The sequence below is a fragment of the Halichoerus grypus genome, chromosome 7 (assembly GCF_964656455.1).
Source record: "Halichoerus grypus chromosome 7, mHalGry1.hap1.1, whole genome shotgun sequence".
Classification (NCBI taxonomy): Eukaryota; Metazoa; Chordata; class Mammalia; order Carnivora; family Phocidae; genus Halichoerus; species Halichoerus grypus.
This window is the reverse complement of record NC_135718.1, coordinates 101,833,130-101,858,948: the sequence shown is the minus strand read 5'-3', so window position 1 is coordinate 101,858,948 and position 25,819 is coordinate 101,833,130. Positions and strand designations below refer to the sequence as shown.

At 38.4% G+C, this 25,819-nt stretch overlaps 1 protein-coding gene across 7 annotated transcripts in view; it reads right to left on the bottom strand.

The window, feature by feature from the left end:
* Window positions 1-25,819, bottom strand: part of DNM3 (dynamin 3) — a 539,814-nt gene that overhangs the window by 394,456 nt on the left and 119,539 nt on the right. For all 7 annotated transcript variants that reach the window (XM_078077964.1, XM_078077966.1, XM_078077967.1 and 4 more), the window contains exons 3-4: window positions 14,616-14,765; window positions 13,219-13,422 (exon numbers count right to left, since the gene is read on the bottom strand). In XM_078077964.1, the coding sequence (XP_077934090.1) occupies window positions 13,219-13,422; window positions 14,616-14,765 (354 nt within the window). The remainder of the gene's footprint in view (window positions 1-13,218; window positions 13,423-14,615; window positions 14,766-25,819) is intronic.

The following is a 25,819-nucleotide window of genomic DNA, read 5'->3' as shown; positions in this document are numbered from 1 at the left end:
TTCACAACTTTTTCAGAACTCGCAGAAAATTGTAAAAATCAACTTTTTCACAACCCTCAGAACCTCTAAAAGCAACAAGAATACTGGCAAAAGTTGTAAAAATCAACTTTTTCAGAACTCTCAATAAACCAGAGTCTTGAAACAAAATGAGAAGCATTTATTCAACAAAAATGGCTGAATCTCAGTAAGAACAGTGAAATTTGTGGTGTTTGAACTTTTCTGATTCCCAACTGTCTCTGTAGTGCTATAGTAGTCTTGAAAACAGAAATCCCCAAAATCACAGTGAAAACTAACAGCCAGCAACCATCAGAAGGGACAAAATATGGTTGGAATACACCAAAAATACTATTTTCTGAGAACTGTAATTATTTAACCTCTCTAGCAGTTCTCTAAAAACACCTATTCATAGAGCTTTTCCTTATTTAATCTGACTCAGGGTATACTCAGCACAAACAGCCTCTTCCACAGGAAGCACGCAAAAACAATCAGGGGCAATTACTTAACATCACAGCTACTTTGAGCAGCAATAAGAGTTGGGGCAGAAAAAGGTGACCAAAAAACTTAAAAGGAAAAGCTGGGGAATGAGATGGCCATAAGGATCTTTGAGATTTGAATATATGTACAATTTAGAATCTAAAAGGCCACATGCATGTGTGAGGCTGTGCACATTCTCAGGAAAGATCTGAGAAGGCCCCAAACTCTCACCTCTGGCTAACCTTAAGGCTCTACACAAACAGGAAGTGAAAGCTAAGGTAGAACTGTAAACTGCCTGCCTGAGTATTGAAGGCATATTCCACAATGCACACCACACCCTTCACCAAATGCTGGGAGGCTTATTGGCCCTGTACACTTAGGAAAATCTCTGTCCAATTATTAACTGACCAATAAGAAAACTGAGCAAAGTCTCTAATGACCACACACAACAAAGAATACAGACTTTACAGATTTAGTTCAGGAAAATTACTAAGCAAATACCAACAGCAACAACAACAAATAGCAACAAAAACAAACATTGGAGGAGGAGAGGAATCTAATTTTGAGTGTTGCCACATTACTTAAAATGTCCCATTTTCAATGAAAAAAACTACAAGATATGCAAAGAAAGTGTGGCCCATTCACAGGAAAATAAGCATTCAACAGAAACTATCTCTGAGGAAACCCAGACACTGAACTTACTAGACAAGGAATTTAAATCAGCTATTTTAAATGTGTTCAAAGAACTAAAAAAGCCAAATCTACGTAATTTTTAAAAAAGTACAAGAATGATGTTACACCAAATATAGAATATCAATAAAGAGACAGAATTAATTTTTAAAAGAACCAAGCAGAAATTCTGGAGGTGGAAATTAAAATAATAAAAATAAAAAATTCCCTAGACATATTCAACAGAAGAGCTGAGCAGGCAGAAGAATCAGCAAACTTGAAGATAGGTCAATTAGATTGTTCCTCACACCTGAGAAACAGAAAAGAAAAACAAAAAAAACCATAAAGAAAATAAATGAACACAGCCTCAGAGACCTCTGGGACACATAAAGCATACCCACATACATTTCATGGGAGCCTCAGAGAGGAAGAAAGTAGTTGAAGAAATAATGGCTGGGGGAGGAGGTAAGATGGCAGACTAGTAGGGGGACCCTGAGCTTGCTTCGTCTTCGAACACAGCTAGATCAACATCAAATCATTCTGAAAAAAAAAATTTTTTTTAAGATTTTATTTACTTATTTGACAGAGAGAGAGGACAAGCAGGGGGAGTGGCAGAGGGAGAAGGAGAAGTAGGCCCCCCGCTGAGTAAGAAGCCCGAAGCAGGACTCGATCCCAGGACCCTGGGATCATGACCTGAGCCGAAGGCAGACTAACTGACTGAACCACCCAGGCGCCCCAACATCAAATCATTTTGAACAACTAGGAAATTGATCTGAGGATTAAGAAAACAATCTCTACAGTTGGAGGGAGAGAACATGGCAGATGCATGGTTCAGAGATGAGAATTTGGGGAGAGAAAAGCCAAAGTGCAGGAAAGGGGAGGGTACAGAGAAGTAAGGGAGAGAGTGGGAGGTTCACACAAGATGCCCCGGTGTGGGGATCCTCTGGGTCTCACTGGGAGAGAATACTCCCCTTTCTAGAGTATATTTGGAAGTAGGTATTTTGCCTCTCCAAGGACAAAAGACCCACCAGGCACCACTGAGTGGCCATTCAACAGCAGGGGACAGAGGTGCACACAGAGGGCAGACAACCTGGTCACAGCCTTTCGCTGTGCTTCATCACAGACTCCAGGCACCTACATGGGCCTGCGATTGCTTTTCCAGGACAGGGTGCAGCACTGCGAGGCTCTCCTCTGGGGGAGGGGACTGGGTCCGTGCCTTGCTGAGTCCTTTAAGATTTGGAGTTTTGAATACCAGCTGCAGGCCAGAGATAAAACACAGGAGAACTGTGGCACTGGGCATGCCGCTGGCCAGAAATGGACAGGTTGAGGGCAGGGATTTGATGAAAGCCTGGTACACAAGAGGGGAGACTGTTCGCTTTTCTGTGAGGGCCTCCTAGACACTGGCAGCTGCAAGTTCCCCTCATCAGGGTTGAGAGGGTGGGGTAATGCCATCTTCCACAACCTCTTCCTAGCCCTCCCAGCCCACCAGCATGGTGGGACTTCAGAGAGAAACATAGCGACTTGAGTGGAGGCTGGAGTTGCTTACACCAAACCATGCCCTGCTGTACCTGGCAGGGACATCTTTAATAGGGCAGGTCTGACTGAGCCGGCACAGCAGGCCTCTCCCTCAAAAGACCAACACAGGTTCCTCGCATGTACCAAGTCTACTGATCACAGAGTGTTCCAAAGACACAGCTTCAGTTTTGGTGGAAATAGGACCGGGCTTTCGTTTTTTTTTTGGGGGGGGGGTGTTAATGTTTTTTTTCTTTTCCTTTGGAATCAGGCTTACAGTTTTTTGTTGGTTGGTTGGTTTCCTTCTCTCATTTTTTTGGATCAGGCTATTTTTTTTCTTTGTTCCTTCTTTTATTTCCTTTGGAATCAGGATGATACTTTTTTGTTTGTCTGTCTGTTTGCTTTTTTGTTCCTTTTCCTTTCCTCTTTTGTGGGATCACTTTTTTTTTTTAAATCAGGCTTATCTTAACAATCAAATCAAAGCAAACATAATTAAAGGTCCAAACACTCACCACTGCAAGCAAGGAGGAACTCTGTAGAGGACTGACCTGTGGGAAAGAGCAGCAAAAACACAACAGCAGAGTGCACAGAGCATATGCGAGAAACACTTCCTGAAGCACTCGGCCCTGGACAGTGTATGATGCCTTCTTAATACAGTATTACTCTAGGAGCAGGAAACATAGCAAGCTTTCATAATACGCAAAAGACAGAAACCTGGACATAATGACAAGATGGAGGAATTCTCCCCAAAAGAAAGATCAAGAAGAAATCACAGCCAGGGACTTGCTAAAAACAGATATAAGCAGTATATCTGAACAAGAATCTAGATGAACAGTCATAAGAATACTACCTAGGCTTGAAAGAAAAAGAAGACACCAGAGAAACCTTGGCTGAAGAGATAAAAGACCTAAAAACTAGTCAAGCAAAATAAAAAATGCTATAACTGAGTTTGCAAAACTGACTAGATATAATCAGAATGAGGATGAAAGAAGCTGAGGATCAAATAGGTGATACAGAAATAAAATTATGGGGTGCCTGGGTGGCTCAGTTGGTTAAACGTCTGCCTTTAGCTCAGGTTGTGATCCTGGGGTCCAGGGATCAAGCCCCACATTGGGCTCCCTGCTCAGAGGGGAGTCTGCTTCTCCCTCTGCCCCTCCCCCAGCTCGTGCTCATTCACTCTCTCTCTCTCTCTCTTATAAAAATAAATAAGTAAAATCATTAAAAAAAGAGAGAGAGATAAAATTATGGAAAAATTATGAAGCTGAAAAGAAGATGGAAAGAAAACTATTAGATCACAAATACATACTTAGGGAACTCAGCAATTCCACAAAGTACAATAATATCCATATCATAGAAGTCCCAGAAGAAGAGTGGGAACAGGGGGCAGAAGGTTTATTTGAACAAATTACACCTGAGAAATTCCCTAATATGGGGAAGAAAAGAGGCATTCAAGTCCAAGAGGCACAGAGAATTACTCTCAAAATCAACAAAAACAGGTCAACACCAACACATATAGCATAGGGAAACTTGCAAAATACAAAGATAAAGAGAGAATTCTGAAAGCAGCTAGGGACAAAAGGTCCTTAACCTACAAGGATAGACACATAAGGTTAGCAGCAGACCTGTCCACAGGCCAGGCAGGCCAGAAGAAAGTGGCATGATATATCAACATGCTGAATGGGAAAAATATGCAGCCAAGAATACTCCATCCAGCAAGGCTGTCATTCAGAATAGAAGGAGAGATGAAGAGTTTCCAAGACAAGCAAAAACTAAAGGAGTCCATGAACACTAAACCAGCTCTTCCAGAAACATTAAAGGGGACCCCTTCAGTGGGAAAGAGAGGCTGAAAGCAACAAAGACTAGAAAGGAACAGACACAATCTATAGGACAGCGACTTTACAGATAAAACAATGGAATTAAATTCGTATCTATCAATAATTACTCTGAATGAAAATGGACTAAATGCTCTAATCAAAAGATACAGGGTATCAGAATGGATAAAAAAACAAAATCCATCTTACAAGAGACTCATTTAGACCCAATGTTTATACACCCAAAGCAATCTACACGTTTAATGCAATCCTTATCAAAACACCACCAGCATTTTCACAGAGCTAGAACAATCAATCCTAAATTTGTATGGAACCTCAAAAGACTCGGAATACCCAAAGCAATTCTGAAAAAGAAAAAACAAAACTGGAGGTGTCACGATTCCAGATTTCAAGCTATACTACACCAAGCTGTAGGCATCAAGATAGTGTGGTACTGGCACAATTTACACAGAGTTCAATGGAGCAGAATAAAGAACCCAGAAACTGACTCACAACTCTATGGTCAACTAATCTTCAACAAAGCAGGAAAGAATATCCAATGGAAAAAAGACAGTCTCTTCAACAAATGGTGTTGGGAAAATTGGACAGCCACATGCAGAAGAATGACACTGGACCACTTTCTTACACCAAACACAAAAATAAATTCGGAATGGAAGAAAGACCTAATGTAAGACAGGAAACCATCAAAATCCTAGAGGAGAAAACAGGCAGCCAACCTCTTTGACATCACCTGCAGCAACTTCTTACTAGACATGTCTCCAGAGGCAAGGGTAACAAAAGCAAAAATGAACTACTGGGACCCCATTAAGATAAAAAGCTTCTGCACCACGAAGGAGACAAAACTAAAAAGGTAACTGACGGAACTGGAGAAGATATTTGCAAAATGACATACCAGACAAAGGACTAGTATTCAGAATCTATAAAGAACTCATCAAAATCAACACCCCCCCAAAAATAATCCAGTTAAGAAATGGGCAGAAGACATGAACAGACATGTTCTTCTTTCTCCAAAGAAGACATCCAGATGGCTGACACATGAAAAAATGCTCAATATCACTCATCATCAGGGAAATACAAATCAAAACCACAATGAGATACCACCTTATACCTGTCAGAATAGCTAAAATTAACAACACAGGAAACAACAGATGTTCGTGAGGATGCAGAGAGAGGGGAACCCTCTCATACTGTTGGTGGGAATGCAAGCTGGTGCAGCCACTCTGGAAAACAGTTTGGAGGTTCTTCAAAAAGTTAAAAATAGAACTACCCTATGACCCAGGATTTGCACTACTAGGTATTTATCCAAAGGATATAAAATTTATCCAAAGGATACAAAAATTCAAAGAGGTACATGCACCCCAATGTTTAGAGTAGCAATGTCCACATTAGCCAAAATATGGAAAGAGCCCAGATGTCCATCAACTGATGAATGGATAAAGAAGATGTGGTATATTTATACAATGGCATATTACTCAGCCATCAAAAAGAATGAAATCTTGCTATTTGAAACAACATGGATGGAACTACAGTGTATTATGATAAGTGAAATAAGTCAGTCAGAGAAAGACAAATATGATTTCACTTGCATGGAATTTAAGAAGCAAAACAGACAAACCATAGGAGAAGCGAAGGAAAAATAAAATAAGATAAAAACAGAGAGGGAAGCAAACCATAAGAGACTCTTAACTATAGAGAACAAACTGAGGGTTGCTAGAGGGGAGGCGGGTGGGGGGGGATGTGCTAAATGGATGATAGGCATTAAGGAGGGCACTTGTTGGGATGAGCACTGAGTGCTGGGTGTTATATTTAAGTGATGAATCACTAAATTTCACTCCTGAAACCAATACTATGCTATATGTTAGCTAACGTGTTAAGCCATAAAATAAGTCTCAATAAATTTTAAAGGACTGAAATGTTACAAAGTACATTAAAAAAAAAGAAAGAATGGCTGAAAATGTCCCAAATTGGATGAAAAACATTAATCTACACTCCCCAAAACCCTAAAACTCCAAAAAGGATAAAATCAAGGAGATCCACAACTACACATATCATAATCAAACTCTTAAAGATAATGAGAAAATCTTGAAAGCAGCAAGAAAAAAAGACCCATCATGTTCAAGATGGTCCTCAATGAGATTAACAGCTGATTTCTCTTTAAAAAAAACCTTAGAGGTCAGAAAGTAATGAGATGACATACTTGAAAAGTGGTGGTGGGGGGGGAAAGACTATCAACTAAGAATTTTCCTTCAAAAATTAAGGAGAAATTAAGACATTCCCAGATAAAAACAGAATCCCACACTAGCAGGCCTGCCCTATAAGAAATACTAACTGGAGTCTTTCAGGGTGAAAGGACACTAGAAAGTAGTTCAAATCCACACAAATAAAGAACACTGGTAAAGGTAGCTACATAGGTAAATATAAAAGAAAATACAAATGTATTATTATTAATTTGTAACTCTTTTTTTTCTCCTCTCTGATTTAAAAGACAACTGAATAAAAAAATAATTATATGTCTGTGTTGATGGGCATGTAATATATAAAGATGTAATTTGTATAATTATAATAGCACAAAGGAAGGGGAGGAAATTGAGCTATACAGGAGGAAAATTTTGTACACTGTTGAAATTAAGTTGTACTGGTCTGAACTATATTGTTATAAACTAAGATGTTAATTTTAATCATGGCAACCAGTAAGAAAATAACCTTAAAAAAACATTAAAATAAATGACAAGAGAATTAAAATGGTACAGATGAAAATACATTTTTAACAAAGAATTCTCTATTACCTAATAGAGAAATACACAAACAAAAGACGTAATACATACAGAAAACAAACAGCAAATGAGATATAAATTCTGCCTTATCAGTGATTACATTACATGGAAATGGATTAAATACTGGTCAAAAGGCAAATATTAGAGAATGGGTTTTAAAAAATGATCCAACTAGATGCTGTCTACAAGAGACATATTTTATATTCAAAGACACAAATAGGTTGAAAGTAAACAATGGAAAAAGATATACCTGGAAAAAAGTAACCAAAAGAGAGTTGGAGTAGCTATACTAATACCAAACAAAACAGGATTTTGATACAAAAATTGTTACTAGATGCAAAAACGACATTTTATAATGATCAAGAGGCCAATCCATCAAGAAGACATAACAAGTACAAATTCACCTAACAACGGACTCCCAAAATACATAAATCAAAAACTGACAATTGAAGGGAGAAACAGACAATTCATCAATAATAGTGGTAGACTTTAATGTCTCAATTAAAGTAATAGAACAACCAGACAGAAGAAAGGAAACAACATTTGAGTAACACTATAAACCAAATAGACCTAACAAATATCTATAGAACACTATACGCAACAACAGCAGAATATACATTCTTCTCAAATGCACATGGAACATTCTCCAGACAGACCACGTGTTAAGCCATAAAATAAGTCTCAACGAATTTTAAAGAACTGAAATGTTACAAAGTATGTTCTCCAACCAAAATTAAATGAAATTAGAAATCAACAACAGAAGGTAATTTGGGGATTTCACAAACATGTGGAAATTAAGCAACACACATCTAAATAACCAAAGTTGATGTCACTGCTTCTTTACCAAAGCTGTAATTATAAGGAAAACTAGACTTCTGAAACAGATATTTAAAACATACTCACAGAATGACTAGAAGGATACAGAAAGTAAATGAAAGTCTCTATTTGTCAATCCCAATTCAACATATCCCTAAATACCAGATTCTAAGGCCTTTCCAGCTTCTTCCTTTCTCTATTTTAATTCTCTTACAACTACTGAAAACACACAACGTGAACTCTATTGGTTTGGGAAAGAATTCACCCTCTTCCTTTGGTGCTTCAGTGATGTCCAGGACCAGTCAAAGCCACAGGATAGCAACACACCAAAGTGGGTCTCTGGAGACCTGAGCACCATGCAAACCCTTTGGATAGTTTTCAGGATTCTCAGGCATAAGAGTGTTTAGGAGTTTGGGAATTTAAACTGGGATATGAAAACAAATGACAAGCCTTGAGATTAGCAAGGACCTTTTATTAATGAACCCAAAATCATACTTATTAAGAGTCTTCAGGCAATGAATTAATTGTCCTCCTTAGCAATCACCATGAAGGAATCGGTCAGACAAGTAAATGGCACACAGTGGCACTGAATGTATTCTCTTTTCCGCAAAATCATCTGCCAATTATCTGCAAAACTTACAAAAATCTGTTCTCAAAACTATCATATATAGGGTATTAAAAATTGGAGTAATGAAGGCCTTTCTTTGACAAAGCAGGAGTTCTACTGACCCACAAGAAATTAGACCCATTTTGGGTAAGTTCATGAACATTCAGATGGCAACTTCTAAATAGCATTGAATAACAATAGGCTTATTAAAATAAGCCAGGCCTACATTAGGAAAAAACATTCAAATTTAACTTTCTGGATACAGATTTGTAGAATACTATTACAAATCCATGACTGAAACTTAATGCTGTATTTTATTTATGCTGTAACAACACACTGTAAATACTGTCAGTGAAATTGTAAAGACTGATTCCTTTCTGGTAAACTGACAATTCCCTCCACCAACATTAATTACTCCCACCTAATGATATCCCATCACGTGAGAGTTATTGTTTGGGGTTATAAATGAATCTTCTATTGAGAAGCCTGAGGAATGAGATATAGTCACTGCCACTAATAATCCCTTCTAAACAAAAGGAGTAAAATATAACATGAATATGTTAAATCAATCTCAAGAATTAACTGTAGATATTTTATAGGATATATTAGCTGGTCAATTTTCTTTTAATTTATAGTTCTTATAAAATTCAGAATTTATAAAAATAAAAGATTCTCGGGATGCCTGGGTGTCTCAGTCGGTTAAGGTCTGCCTTCAGCTCATGTCATGATCCCAGAGTCCTGAGATCGAGTCCCGCATCGGGCTCCATGCTCCGCGGGGAGCCTGCTTCTCCCTCTGCCTGCCGCTCCCCCTGTTTGTGCTCTCTCTCTCTCCTGACAAAGAAAGGAAGGAAGGAAGGAAGGAAGGAAGGAAGGAAGGAAGGAAGGAAGGAAGGAAGGAAGGAAGGAAGGAAGGAAGGAAGGAAGGAAGGAAGAAAAATTGATTCTCCATTGGCTATTCTTCCACTATATTTGAAGATGTGAGGATGTGAGGCTGAGACAACTGCAACCATCTTGTCACCTGTGAGGAGAGTCTATCTGAGAAAAGAACCAACTCCAAGGAGACAGAACCAAAGACTGAATCAGAGACTGAGGGATATCATTTGTACTCCTCCATGAAGCTTCATCTAGACTAAATGTGGACTTTTCAGGAACATGATTGTGCTGTACCTCCTAGAATCTACTGATAGAAGTGCTGTCTCTGTTCCCATCAGATAGTCATGGCTTTGTCTCCTGTGGGACAAGAAAGCTGCAGAGACAGGGGTGTTTTAGCATCATTTTTATAACTAGACTCTAGCCCCAACCCTGAATCTGGCTCTTCCATCCCACTGAGAGAGAATCCTGGGGATGGTCCCCATCTAGCCATCTGTAACTTCCACCTGCTTTGTTTCAAGCACCAATGTCAGGAATATTAGAGGAAGCCAAAAAGAAGTAAAATAGTTACTACTGCAGAACTGTGGAAAGGTTTAAGAGATAAAGGCACCAAGGCCAGGGTGTAAGAGGAGTTGAAAAATAGAAGAATTGGCTGAAAATGTATATGCGATGTTGATAGACCTCCAGACCCTTTTTCTCATCTTGCATAACCATGTAGTTACTCCTCTTGACCTCAGCAGAATATTGAAGATTTACTTTCAAAAGAGGATGAACCTCTTTTGAGGGACTCTGGACTCAAGAAGACCTTCAGGTTTGCCATTATGAAAGCAGAGGGATTAATTAAAAGTCTACATGCTGAACAGTGAGAACCACCCCACACCCCTGCCAACTCAATTCTTCCTCTTGACTCTGAAACCACTGGACATCAGGTTATACCAGACTAGCGCAAGTGGAAATATTCATAGCATCTAACAGTAGCTGAGGAAGTCTCCTAACAAAATGGCCAACCCCATCACCCTATGATAAAGCCCATTAGTCAATGAATCCCATTCATACACATATAGAATTTCCGTCAGCTTGTTAGTGCTCTACTCTTCTATCTGAATGAGCAGCAAAAGATCACCAATCACTTGAACAAAAGGTCTCTGACATCAAAGATAATGACCAAGAAAAACCACCAGAAAAAAATGGACTCTCAGAGACATTGTAGATTACAAAAGGAAAGCCTCAAAAGATCTCTAATTAAAATCTTTAGAGAAGATACTGTACTTGCAAAACCAAGAGCATGATGTTATTTTAAAAAATAAAAATACTCATGTTAAAAAACATAATAAAGAAATAAATAATATAAATAAATAAATAAAAATAACATTCACAAAATGAGAAAATGCTGTTGGAACTTTTTAAATGATATCAGAAATGAAAAATTAATCAGAAGAGCTGAAGATAAAGTTGAGTAAATTTTGCAAAAAGTAGAACATAAGTACAAAGAAACACGATAAAAGAGGAGGATTTTTTTAAAAGAGGGTTAATCCAGAAGTTCTAACATGCTAATAATAAGGATTCCAGATAAAGACAACAGAGAAAGTAGGGGCAATTAATTATCAAAGAAAAAAAAATTCCTAGAATTGGAGAACATGCATCTCTATATTGAACAGGCTCATCACTGAGTGCCTTTCCATAATTACTTTAAACACACACACACACATACACACACATAAAGCCCCATTTGGGGGTCTCTGAAGATAAACTATTATTACTCAGCTCACAGAAAGAAAAAAATCAAAACATTAGCAGAAATAAGGTACTTTTCTGGATTCTGAAATGCTAACAACATAAAATCCCTGCTTTTATAGTATATGCTTATGTAAAATAATTATAAATTAAATAATATTTTACATGCATTAAAATGTTTTATTTTTAATTCCTATTTTTTAATTTATTTATTTAAATTCAATTAGCCAGGGGTGCCTGGGTGGCTCAGTCGTTAAGCGTCTGCCTTCGGCTCAGGTCATGATCCCAGGGTCCTGGGATCGAGTCCCACATTGGGCTCCCTGCCCGGCAGAAGCCTGCTTCTCCCTCTCCCACTCCCCCTGCTTGTGTTCCCTCTCTCCCTGTGTCTCTCTCTGTCAAATAAATAAATAAAATCTTTAAAATAAATAAATAAATAAAAATAAATAAATTCAATTAGCCAACATACAGAACATCATTAGTTTCAGATGTAGAGTTTAGTAATTCATCAGCTGCATATAGCACCCAGTGCTCACCACATCACATGCTCTCCTTAATGCCCATCACCTAGTTATCCCAACCCCCACCCCCCTCCCCTCCAACAACCCGCAGTTTGTTTCCTATGATTAAGAGTCTTTTATGGTTTGTCTCCCTCTCTGATTTCTTCCCATTCTGTTTTTCCCTCCCTTTCCCTATGATCCACTACACTGTTTCTTATATTCCACATATGAGTGAAACCATATGATAATTGTCTTTCTCTGATTGACTTATTTCACTCAGCATAATACCCTCCAGATCCATGCATGTCAACGTAAATGGTAAGATTTCATCCTTTCTGATGGCTGAGTAATATTCCTTTGTATATCTATACCACATCTTCTTTATCCGTTCATCTGTTGATGGGCATCTGGGCCTTTCCATAGTTTGGCTATTGTGGACATTGCTGCTATGAACATTGGGGTGCAGGTGCCCCCGGGATCACTACATTTCTATCTTTGGGGTAAATACCTAGTAGTGCAACTGCTGGGTCATAGAGTAGCTCTATTTTTAGCTTCTTGAGGAACCTCCATACTGTTTTCCAGAGTGGCTGTACCAGCTTGCATCAATGCAATCTCCATCAAAATACCATTGACATTTTTCACAGAGCTGGAACAAATAATCCTAAAATCTGTATGGAACCAGTAAAGACCCCGAATAGCCAGAGGAATGTTGAAAAGGGAAACCAAAGCTGGTGGCATCACAATGCCGGACTTCAAGCTCTACTCTAAAGCTGTGATCATCAAGACAGTATGGTACTGGCACAAAAACAGACACATAGATCAATGGAACAGAATAGAGAACCCAGAAATGGACTTTCAACTCTATGGTCACTAATTTTCAACAAAGCAGGAAAGAACATCCAATGGAAAAAAGACAGTCTCTTCAACAAATGGTGTTTGGAAAACTGGACAGCCACATGCAGAAGAATGAAATTGGACCATTTTCTTACACCATACACAAAGATAAACTCAAAATGGATGAAGGACTTTTAGGAAGAGAGGGGTTCCTATTTTAAAGAAACAAAACACACATGAAACAGAAGGAGTTTTCACTGCGAGTGTATTTGGGTAACTCTTTTAATAACTAAAGGGGACTGTCTGAATTCTGCACCAGAAGTTTATTTTATTGGTTTTTTAAAATAAGTAGTTCATGGGGATTAGGAATATCTGTTTTCTTAGATCTCACTTAATCTTACTCATATAGGTTCAGACTATATCCCCTAGTTATTTTTCTTTCAACATCTTAAATTCAAAAAAAAAATCTAACAATATTAATAATGGCTAATTAAATTAACAATAAAATTAAGTTATGAGAATTTGTGTTACCTTGAAATATACCCAAACCCTTAACATTTTAAACTAATTCTCTTTCATCTTAAAGACCACACACTCACCTTGAGGATCAACTTCTTTAGCTAGCTTCAATGCATCTGAGTTTGCAAGATCGGTGTTGGCTGGGGTAACAGCCAAAATCAGACAGTTCTCCCGCGTGATGAACTGCATAATCATTTCTCTGATCTGATACTCAATATCTGGTGGCTGATCTCCCACGGGCACTTTAGTAATTCCAGGTAGGTCGATAAGTGTGAGATTTAACACTGTGTGGAAAAAAAGAGTCTTACATATACCCTCAATGCTAAAAAATAACAATGCAAAATCATCTGTCTCTTTAGTGGAAATAAAACAAGCTCAGCTTTACATATTGTATATTGAGCTAACTCAAACTTGTGTGTAGAATAAAAAGCATAGAATACAAAATGGCTTTGTTAGTTTTCTCTATTTTTATGATATGATTGTGCTATACCAAATGATCACTTTAACCCAATTTGAAAGGCATTAATTTGCATAGCTAAGAGAGAGCTGTCATATCTGTAACTAGTATGTTATAATTCAAAAACTGAACAAGAAGTGCATATGCTGTCTGCCAGTCTTGTACATTGACCACAAATGGCATAAAATTCTTAGGGTAAGATTTGTCCTTCACTTCAAACGCATCATATACTATCTAGAGGGGGGTTAGACACTTAGCCTATTGGAAAGCTGTGAGCCATTGTGGTACCATGAGGTTACTGTGTAGGGTAACCAGCCAGACTCATGGTATACCATCGGGAGAGCAGGGAACTACCCCTGCGTCAGCTACTCCAGCTGTGACCTGGCTATCGTTCTCTGCACACAACAGAGATGGCATCAAATCCTCTTGGAAAGTCATAATTGAGCTTATGTCACTCATGCTCCATTTCAAAAGCAACAGAGCTGAGTAGAAGATTAGAGATTAAAATCTGCCCCACTGAAAATTTAGTCAGAATAGAGGCTATTCCATATCACATACCATGAACTGGTTATCTAATTTGTAAGTTTCTGCTGATAATCTAGAAAAAATCATTGTTGGTTCTCAGGAAGAGAATAAATAGAAATATATGGGGCTACAAGAAAATCCAATAGAAGAAGACTCAGTCACAGTACCAGGTATCTCTAAGATTCTTGCTAAGACTGAAGATAAAAAATGGAATTTTTCATGCATACCTCTTGAAATTCTAAAAGTTTAAAATAAACATAAAGAAAAATTTTTAAGTGACATACTCAATTCTGACCTTTTTACAAGTCATGTCCTCCTGCCTCCCCATAAATCTGTGAACTTTTTGGACCATCCCATTTATGGTAGTACCCAAACACAATCCTAGAAACCACTACTTTCAGAGAGAACAAACCATCTTCTGCACAAATAATGTATGCCAATTAATGCAAAAATTTTTGAGGACAAAAAAATTTGAAATTTTGTTCTTTTACTTACCATGTGGAGAATAGACTCGTAAATTTATGGGTATGGAGGAAATGCCTTTATTCATTCCAGTCACTCGATCTGTTTCTGCTTCAATCTCATGGCGAACTTCATCAAAGTCTGTAAATTTTTTTCCTTTGCAATGTAGAAATTCAGCATATTCTACAAAAGACAAATTAACACAACTTAAAATCCATGCACTCTTGCAATAATTGTAAGGAAAAAATGTTTCTTTAACTACAAATCAAAGTATCCCATATTGTCTCCTCCGCCATTAAAATGAGAAAATACAGTAGTTACTAAGAAACACAGCTAATACTTTAGAAATATTAAACACAGTACAAATGCTAAGAATGCTAAATTTGCTAATTTTCAGATGAGCAATTAAGTACTAAAAGTACTAAAATCATCCAGTCTATTAAATAATTTAAAGAGAATTCTGGCCCTCCAAAATGATAAAGCAAACAGCATCTGATTGTTAAAGAAATTAAGTCTAGGGTACATACAAAGTCTACCTAATCCTATTAGCATGTCCTTTTTCAATATCACCACTTTATCAAGAGGGAATTCTAAGTTATATAAATATAGCTTCAAAAGGCAAGACAATTCAGAAACAAAATTACTTAATTCTTTAAAAAGAAATAATATATGGAATATCTTAGCTTTAAAATATACTATTCAAGATACCACACCAACTTGTATAGTTAAAAAGATAATTTCTCAAGGAAAAAAAAAGAGTTTTAGATCAAAGAAAATATTACCTGCAATCTGAAAAAAAATCAGTATCTGTGGAAGTAGGAAAAACTATATATAATAACAGAAAATTAGATTAAGTTTCAGTAACATCTTACTCACTGTTGTACTATCGATTTCTATTCCTGCTTCCAGAAGTATCAGGTATATAACACAACTCAAAAAGGAAGCTGATACTATTAGACTTAAAAAAAATTACAATCTTGGGGCGCCTGGGTGGCTCAGTCATTAAGTGTCTGCCTTCGGCTCAGGTCATGATCCCAGGGTGCTGGGATCGAGCCCCGCATCAGGCTCCCTGTTCGGCGGGAAGCCTTCTTCTCCCTCTCCCACTCCCCCTGCTTGTGTTCCCTCTCTCGCTGTGTCTCTCTCTGTCAAATAAATAAAATCTTTAAAAAAAAAAAATTACAATCTTAATAAGAGAATGAATCTTAAAAAATATTTTAGTTTTTCTAATAACTAGCTAAAGAATTGTGGCACCAAACTTAGACTAAGGCTAAGTATCTGGAGCCCAGCTGTCAGCTGAGACAATTATTAGTCGTCTTTCCGCCATTTCCACCATAAACATTTAAACTTCACCCACTATGACAAAGCCAATAGGGAGAAAACTATAAGATGTCTTCAAGCAGCTTAGCACCAGTTAACACAGGCAGCATGAAATGGTGCTGATCTGCATTTAAAGAAAAAGGAAAGATAGAGATAAGAAAGATGGCTTCAAGTTGCAGGGCCTAAAAAAGAAAGTGAGGTTTGAACTGGGTACTGAAGAGTGGGGAGGGTTTCAGTGTGTGCAGAGAAAACAAGGTCTTTCAGGGAGTCAGAGAATCTTAATAGTCCAACATATCCTGGGCTGGTTATCATCCAGCCACTGCTCAGAAACATCCACTGATGGGAAACTGAGGCTTTCATGTCTGGAAAAAAACTCTTATTGGGAAAGAAAAAAAACAAAACAAAACTTTTTTTTTAAGTAGGCTCCACGCCCAGCATGGAGCCCAATGCAGGGCTTGAACTCCCAACCCTGAGATGGAGACTTGACCTGAGATCAAGAGTCTGACGCTTAACCAACTGAGCCACCCAGGCGCCCCGGAATGTTTCTTAACAATGGTCTGAAATCTGCTTTCTGATCATATTTCCTTGGTCCGGCTTTTGCCCCCTGGAGCTACTCAGGCAAAGTCTTCCTCCCTGTAAAAAGTCCAGGATTAATCTGAGCCCTGGCACAAGGAGTCCATCTTCTTCCCGGGCTTTTCCCAAAGAACTGCAGTGACCTAATGTTTCAAATGTTAGAATGACAGAGACTTTACTTCATTTCAGTCTTTCCTGTCAATGTAGGTAGACATGAATATTTTTCTTTCTTAGTTTTTTCATACAATACGTGCTACTTTCTGAAAAACGGCAAGCTAAGACTCCCACAGTTCACTCCTCAGTGGTGCAAGTATACACAGTAAAGATTCATCAGGCTTCAGAATTATGGCCTGAAGTGATGACTGCATCTTCCGGCATGTTCTTTTCACATGTTTACCCTCATAGGTGCTGTTTTTATTTAGCATCTAAATTCCCAGAAGATACAGCCTTGATTTTATTTACCTAACCCAGTGGATTGGCCAGAATCAAGGGAACATAAGAGTTTAAAGATAAGTAGAAGATAAAACAATAAGAAAAATAAAGAGGAACAAAGGCTGTCAGATCCCAGAAAACAAACAAAAATTAATACATAAAAAGGAGTCATAAATAATTTATAAGAAATGGAACTGTACTTTTTCAGTTCAATGTATTTTGTGGAAAATGCATACTTGAGGGCTTATAGCTATCATAAATACTACTTTCATAAAATTAATAAGCTTCTGGATCAGAGACTACATTTTCAATTATGTTGCCAATCAATAATTCAAGTAACACAAGCATAGACTTCTCTTGTCGCCACTAGATGGCGCCTACTTGCTTTCTCTGTAGGAAACCAGTGCCCTTCCAGAAAGCTGCAAAATCAATGCAATTTTTCAAATTAGATTTAAATTCATTCTTGGTCTCCTAAAAATGCTTTTATTTTGAAATTGAGAGATTAGAATTGTGCAGGACCATCTCAAACCTTTGTGTCTTTTTAAGGATAGGGTCCCGCAGAGAGATTTAAAGGTGCTGGTATTCATTTATTTATTCAACTAATATTTTGAGCTCTTACTATTCACCACGCACCATTTTAGAAATTGCAGAGGAGCGGGACGCCTGGGTGGCTTAGTCGGTTAAGCATCTGCCTTCAGCCCAGGTCATGATCCGAGGGTTCTGGGATGGAGCCCCGCATCGGGCTCCCTGCTCTGCAAGGGAGTCTGCTTCTCCCTCTGCCTGCTGCGCTCTCTCTCTCTCTCTCTCTGACAAATAAATAAATAAATCTGAAAAAAAAAAAATTGCAGATGGGAAAAAAATAAGTCTCTAACCTCATGAAGCTTAAATTCGCATGAGATGAAACAGTAAACAATGTGGGTGTTGCCAGATGATAAATGCTGTGGAGAAAATTGAACAGTAGGGGGGATATTAAATGCTAGGGCAGGAGGATTGGTTTGTTATATGCTTTGGTTGAGGAAAGCTTCTCTGATATGATAAAGTGACATCTGAGCAAAAACTAAAGAGAAGAGGGAGGAAGCAATGCTTTACACAGGTGCATCTCAGCAGAGTCCCTGAACCTGGAAGCATCAGGGAAGGAGAGCAAGGCCAACATGTCTGGATCACAGACTTTGTCGGGGAGAGGGGCAGGAGATGAGGTCAGAGCTGTGGTGCAGACCTGGATTGTGTGGAGCCTGTGGGACTTTAATTTTTACTCTGAACGAATAGTAGACCACTCGAAGGGTTTGGGGTAGAGAGACATGATGTGACCTAGGTTTTAAATAAATTACTGTGGCTGCCATGTTGAGAATAGACACTGAGGAGTAAGATAGGAAGCTGGCTACTGGGATAATGGAGGTGAGAGATGATGGGGCTTGGACCAGGGTAGCAGCAGTGGGAGTGGTGAGAAGGGGCTAAATTCTAATGTATTTTGAAGGAAAAACCAATAGGATTTGCTGATGGATTAAAGGAGGGGTGCAGGAGAAAGAGAGGAGAGTCAAAAACAGTTTCCCAGAGTTTGACCTCAGCAATGGGGAGAATTTTGAAATAGAAAAGACTGAAAGGTTGGGGAGATGGGGGTTGCAGACCTACTACACTTGTGATGCCTACTCCATACTTACTACACAAGTGGAGAAACAGAGCTGCTGCTAATGGTTGAGGATTACACAGCTGTAAGAGATACCACTCACATTCCCAGTCATCTGTTAAGCGTTTATTTATTCTGAAATTTTTCCAGAAGACGGCAGTCAAGTGCTTAAGGAAAAAGGCAGCTTTTTCTAATTAGCACAAGAATGCCTTTGGGGCTAGATACACTAGTCTTTCATCTAGGGAGAAGTACAAGCTAGAAATATATATTTGGAATTCATTAAAGTCAGGCAAGGGGATGAGGTCACTAAGTGAGAGAGTTCATTGGGGAAGAGTCAGAGCACTGGGCCCTGGGTGTTCCAGGACTTAGAGTGAGAAGGAGTGGTCCACAAGACAGGGGGTAAACTCAGAAAGAGGTGACCCAAAGCCAAGTAGAAAGGGTTTTTCATGAAGGTAAGAGACTTCCACTCCATCCAATACTGCCAACATGTTAAGGAAGATGAGAACTAAGAATGATCATAGAATTGGGCAACTTGAGAGTCCTTCAGGACGTTGACAAGAGCTGCTACAGTGGAGTGAGGCAGCCTGATTGGAAGAGATTAGGAGAGAAGGGGAGAAGAGGAAGTAGAGATTGATTGCAGACAATTGTTTGAAGTTTTGCGTAAAGAAGAGGAAAGCAGTGAGAGGCCAGCTGGAGAGGGATGTGAAGTCAAGGGAGGGTTTTCTAAAGATGGGCAAACTGATAACATGTTCACAGATTGATGGCATTAATCCAGTACTAAGGGAAAGGTGACAATGCAGAACTGAGAAAAAAGCAAGTGCTGAAGTGGTATCTTAAGGCCGAGGGGACGGGACACATTAGAAAGGTGCATACCAGCTCCTCCGTAAGAACAGAAAGGAAACAGAACAATGGGAGTTGGCAAGACAAACTGGTGAACTGATGGTGGAGGGAGCATGTGGAATTCATCAGGTGAGAGCAGGGATTTATCATATTTGTCTGAAGTCATTTTATGTCTTTAAAAAACATTTCTGCATATATTCTCATTGGTTAAACCCTACAAATACTATTATTTCTACCACCAAATACATCACACACACACACACACACACACACACACACACACACACAGTAGAGTGATCCCAAATGACTGACCTAAGGGTAACCATAGGAGGGATGTCAACTAGGTCTAACCTACGTCCATCATTGGGATTCAGACCTGCCCAGCACTTCAGAAGAACCAATGGGGCAGAAACCACAAAATCCATTTCTTTATGGTCCCAAAGTGCCTCTTAGAAAGCAATTCATCCTACAGGATGGAATTCAAGCAAAACCTACTTTGAGTTGCTAGAACCCATCCTCTACCCAGCTCTGTAGACTCACAGGTCTATGTCCCCTTACCTCTAATAGTATAGTGATAAGGTCAGACCACACATTCTACTTTCTCATCAGAAAAACATGTCATAATTTATAGCTACAGAATTATATTGCCAATAAGGTGTGTCTCACTAGCAACAAGGTAAGCCAGTCCTGTTAGGGGATCCCTGCCCCCTATTGAGTGGACTATAAATAGGTGGACAGCAGAGGTGGCACACATATTTTTGAACAACTGACCACAGTTGCTATTGAGGAGAATCATCAATCAGCTTATATCATCACACAATCCTAAATAAATCTTTATTAGCAATGCAGAATTTAAAGATGACCACTTCACTTCTCTGCTGTCCAAAAATACAATTATAGATGAAAATCCTGAAAAGGATTATCACAAGAGTAATGTTTCACTTACTATACTCACCCCTGAAAGTGTTCACATGAGTCTGGGGATGAAGGAAAATCTAACACCTAAACCAAAATCTACAGAACAGGGTATAGCAGATGATCAGTAGCTGCATTTTTAAAGAGCTAGTGAATGTGTGCCTTCTGAGACTTTTACACTATGGTAAACTAAAATGTCTGAAGGTCTAACAATCTCATCTTATGGTTGAGATATATTCTTTTTCATAGAAAGGTAGGGTTTCCAGTAGCACAACTTCTCTTGGCATGTTTTTAATGTTCCTTTCATTCTAAATGCTTGGTAGTTGGGGACATGAAATGGTCTCTTCCTCAAACAATTCCAGACTTCAGCCCAAGTTCAATCTGAATAGAAAGTGATTAAATTTCTTAGCCACAGGCTCATATAAAGGATGAAGGCTATGTGCATATTAGCACTGAAACCCCGATAATGCATCCTTGAAATTCTATTGTGTGGCAGTATAACCTGTCTTGCTAAAATTCATAATATGTTTTCAGTTTTGCAAAATAAGACTCCTAGTTTTAAAAATCATCCCTGTTTCCCCAGTGTTAGAAATAGTCTACATTTGAAGCAAAGCTTATGACACATTTTTATATCAAACAATAATTGGGGGGGGAGACGGGTATTAAAAAAATCAAAGCTATCGTTCTTTTTCATTTTTATTCCCCTGTAAAACATTTTAGCACTGTCATTTCTAATGGTCATGAAAAACAAATTATGCTAGGTTAAACAACTGACAAGTTGTTTGGGGGAAGCATGGGATGGTTAACGCCTGGGCAGCATTCCAATCATCTGTGAAAAGCACAGCATGACCATAAGAATTTAAATATTTCCAATATGCCCCTTCCATGTGGAAAAACATGCATATGTTTCAATTAATCAAGGTTACGTAAAAAAGAATAATTATGGAACATAGGCACATAACCTCTTGTCAATCTTTATTCTAAGAACTGAGGTCCTCAATACTTTAGCTGGGGTCTTATTTCTGAAGGGTTTTAATAGCAATGTTTTGTGAGCACAGGGCTCCAACAAAAATAGAGTACGTGGGTCGCATAAAGAGGGAATAGTTTTCAATGCAACTAGCTGAATTCACTGGCTGAAAAGTGTCTATGTATGACTATATTTAAAAACATATTTTCTCAAAGAAAGAGGCTACATCTTACTCATCTGTGTTTCCCCAATGCCTATCATATTTAGAGTAAAGAACATCTGTGGATTTCTTCCTTCTTTAAAGCAGGCCATTTTGCATACCATTGATCAATGTTAGTTTTGGAAAAAAAAAAAAAAAGCTTCCCTCAAGCCTTCAAGTCATCACAAACTGAAGGCAAGGTCCTAGAACTGTGGTTGAATAAGCAACATAGTGAGTTACATATGAATTTTATAGACCCAGATTTGAAGTAGAACTCAATTGTGTCCCTAAGGTAAACATGGAAAGTCTAGTAATCAGAAAAAAAAACAGGAAATCTTAAAAAGCTAACAACCTGAGAGAGTCCAGCAGTGGGTGAAAGGTCGAAGTCTCAGCACAAGGGTTAAGAACAATGGGGTGGGATGGGAATAGGAGGGCCAAGGTTTCATAGCAGACAAAAGGTGAGTGCCAAGCAGGTATCAGAGACCAGAAGCAAATGCTAGCATTTAGGATCAGGGTTCTGGTACTCCAGAGGCAGAGGAGGAGATCAAGACAGAATTCCAGACCCAAGTGAGCCAGAGGATAACCAGGCAGAAACCAAGATGCCAACTCGATCACACAATGGAAGACAGAGACTTTTTCATTGGATACAAAGCCGAAGCCATTTACGCAGGACCTCAGGGTGAAGAGAAAGGACTATCAGTGCTGCCTTGAAATTTACAGCTCAGCAATGTCCTTTACAGTTTTCTTGCCTAAGAGCTGCTAGTTCTAGAGCCTTGGTTGGGCTGAGCCTGCATGTGAGGGTTACGTGGCCCCCGATCACTGAAGGAGTGCTAGCACATGAAACCAAGGCCAGCACTTGACAGAAGTTCCTCCAGCAATAAGAATCTGTATGAATATTCCACCACAAGTATCCAAAAAAATCAGAATCAGCAGCTATCATATCTAAATAGGGGATTGAGTTCCATACTTTTTCAAAGGATCTTGAGGAATATAACAAAAATCAACTCTATTTCATCCTCATAGCTTCCATGTAAAACACAATCAAGAGATAAACTATATTCCAAATACAGAAACCAAGTAAGAAGCATATCAAACACTTGGCCAAAAAATTGCAAAGTGAGTAATTATTTTAAGTCTCAGCAGCCTCTGACATGATTTTCCTCCTCTATCTCAAAACATCCTCTTTTATGGACTCCCATTATTCCAACTTCCCTGACTTTTCTCTTTCCTCACTGATTGCTCTTTCTCCATGTTCTTCGCTCATTGTTCCCCCCTACCTCTTCTATGCTTCCAAATATCAAATACTGCTAGACTTCCTTCTCGACCTTCTTTTCTTCTTTGTCATCTCTATCTTCTCTCTAGTTGATCTCATCTACTCTAATGGCCTTAAAAATTTATATATATATATATCTGCGGATTTCTTCCTTCTTGGAATATATATATATATATATATATATATATATATTCATCTCTAGCACTCATTTCTCCCCTGAACTTGACTTCTGTATACCCAATTCTAATGCTTAATTGGCATTTCCACTTGGATGTCTAATAGACACCTCAAAATTAGCATGTCCAAAACGAAACTGTAATTTCCCACTTAGTTCCCCTCCCATCATCCATACTTGCTCCTCCTCACAGTCTTCCACATCTCAGTTATTGCTACTACCATTAAATCATGTGCTCAAATCAAAAACCAGAGCTATTTTTGCATTCCTCTTTCCTCGGCTCTCTCCCTGTCTCACTGCCTCCACTGCGGCCATCCTCCTACTAAGCTGGCACCACCTCTTACCTGGACTACCATAAAAACATCCTAACTGGTCTTCCTGATACCACTCTTGCTCCAATTAACCCATTCTCCACCAAGCAGTTAGAGAGATCATTCTAAAATCTTATGTCAGACCATGTCTCTGCCTTTTTAAAACCTTCTGTTAGTTTCCTAGTGCAGTCAGAAATATCCAAATTCCTCACCCTGGTATTCCAAGTCCTAGGCAGTCTGACCCCTGTTGACCTCTATATCTAACACTATCCCCACCTGCCACATTCAAATTACTTTAGCTGCAACAGCCTCCTTTCTGCTCATGCACACCAAATCCATTCCCACATCAGGGCCTCTCTAGAAACTGCTCCTCTTCTGGAATGTACTTTCCCAAGACCATGGCATGTGTGGGGTCCTCCCTGTCATATACTTCTCATCCAAAACATCACCTCTTTAGTGAGGCTTCCTTGACCAGGCAAAGAAAAGTAGCAGCTCAGTCACACTCTATCACATCATCCAATTTCTTTTCTTTAATGTACATAATCACAATCTAAAGTTTTTCTTGTTTGTTTTTTATTGCCTCTCTTTATCCACTAGAATATAGTTTCCATGAAAACTGGAACATTAGCTGCTAAACTCCCAAGTGCCCAAAACACTGAACTGCATCTACTAGGCAGTCAATACATATTTGTTGAAGTAATGAACAAATAAAATGAATGAGTAAATAAGTGAATGAATCAACATATAAACACTGGAGGACATGAGGTTTGTGGATGTGGTAAAGAAAATGATCATAAATATGGCTTTTGACATACTGAGTTTGATATATTTGAAATATCCAAGTAGAGAGTCGGGAAGTCAGCTGGAAATGTGGGTCTGGAGTTTTAGCCCAGGAGCTATAAATGTGAAAGTCACAGGTACGTAAGTTGTACACGCAAGAGTCTGTCTAATTATCAAATGACACAGAAATGATCCTTGGGTAGGTTCAAACTTTACGGGCCAGGTAGAAGATAATGTGTCTGTAAAAGAGACAGAAAGAGTGGCCAGAGAGATAGAAGGAAAACCAGAAGTATGTGGCATTATGGAAGCCAAAAGAATATTCTTTTGGCATGTTTCAAGAAAGAGGAGCAATGGATAATGTTAAAAGCTGTTGAAAGGGCAAGGTAAGTACAAACAAATGGTTATAGGAATTTACAGAAATTGAGCATGTGTTATGTAGTTTCCTGTACCCTTAAACAATGTTCTGTAAGTAATTTAAATATGTATCATTTCAATGATTTTTGCTATAGATTACTTTGCTTAGTTAAAAATTATTTCTTTTTTTTATTTTATTACGTTTTTATTCTAATTCCATTATAGTTAACATACGGTGTTACATCAGTTTCAGTGTACTGCTTTAGCTTTCTTACGCATTTTTTTGTCTCTTCGCTTGCAATCAGGTTTATAATTGTCACTTCTTACTGTTAGCAAATTCTCTGTTTTTAAGAACATTCTCATTCTAACTTGTAGCTTTATGTTTTACTCTAGAATGAAAAGTCCAGTAACCTAGTGTGTATGGTCTGAGTCTAAAGAAATGAAAAAGTCCAGAGTAAGCCCACAACCATATAATACAAGAGCTTTAGATCATAGACTTTGCAATATTAAGTTTGACTACCCAAGGCTCTTTTTGCCTCCTCCCAATAATTAGTGAAGTTTAGAAACTGAAAATATAAAAAAGAGGTTTTCAAATAAGTACATTATTATAATAATATTTAAGAATAATTGAATAGGGGAGCCTGGGTGGCTCAGTCAATTGGGCAGCCGACTCTTGGTTTCAGCTCAGGTCCTGGGATCAGGCCCCACAACAGGCTCTGAGCTCAGCAGGAGTCTGCTTGAGCATTCTCTCTCCCCCTCTCCCCACTCGCAGTCACTCTCTCTAAGATAAATAAAATAAACCTTTAAAAAAAAAATAATTGAATATAAAAATTCAGAAACAGCAAATGATGCAATGTCATTCCTTGTTTTAATAACACAAAAAATAAGGTAATCTCCCAAGTAAAAATTTGTAGAGTAATTAAAATTGAAATGACTAGACTTCATCATGAAAATTCAAGTAATCAAATTTCAATAGAAAAAATACAATCCAAAGTCTAATTTGCAAAATGAAATTATTTTCACCTAAAATCTTATACACAAGGGATGAAGTTTATAAATGAGATTTTAGTAGTAATCATATCAGAACTACAAGTATATAAACATGTAACTAAAAAAATATTCTCAAAGAAAATATCTGAGCTACAATATACATTGCTAGATACATTATATCTTAACTGCTTGACCAAAAACCTTTTCCATGAGTATGCACTTCGCACAAGTTGTAAGCATGCCATCTAAATATTTTATAAGATCTTAGGGGGGCGCCTGGGTGGCTCAGATGTTTAAGCATCTGCCTTCGGCTCAGGTCATGATCCCAGAGTCCTGGGATCGAGCCCCACATCGGGCTCACTGCTCAGCAGGGAGCCTGCTTCTCCCTCTCTGCCTCTCCCTCTGTTCATGCTCTCTCTCTCCCTCTGTATCTCTGTGTCTCAAATGAATAAATAAAATCTTTTTTTAAAAAAAAATATCTTAGTGT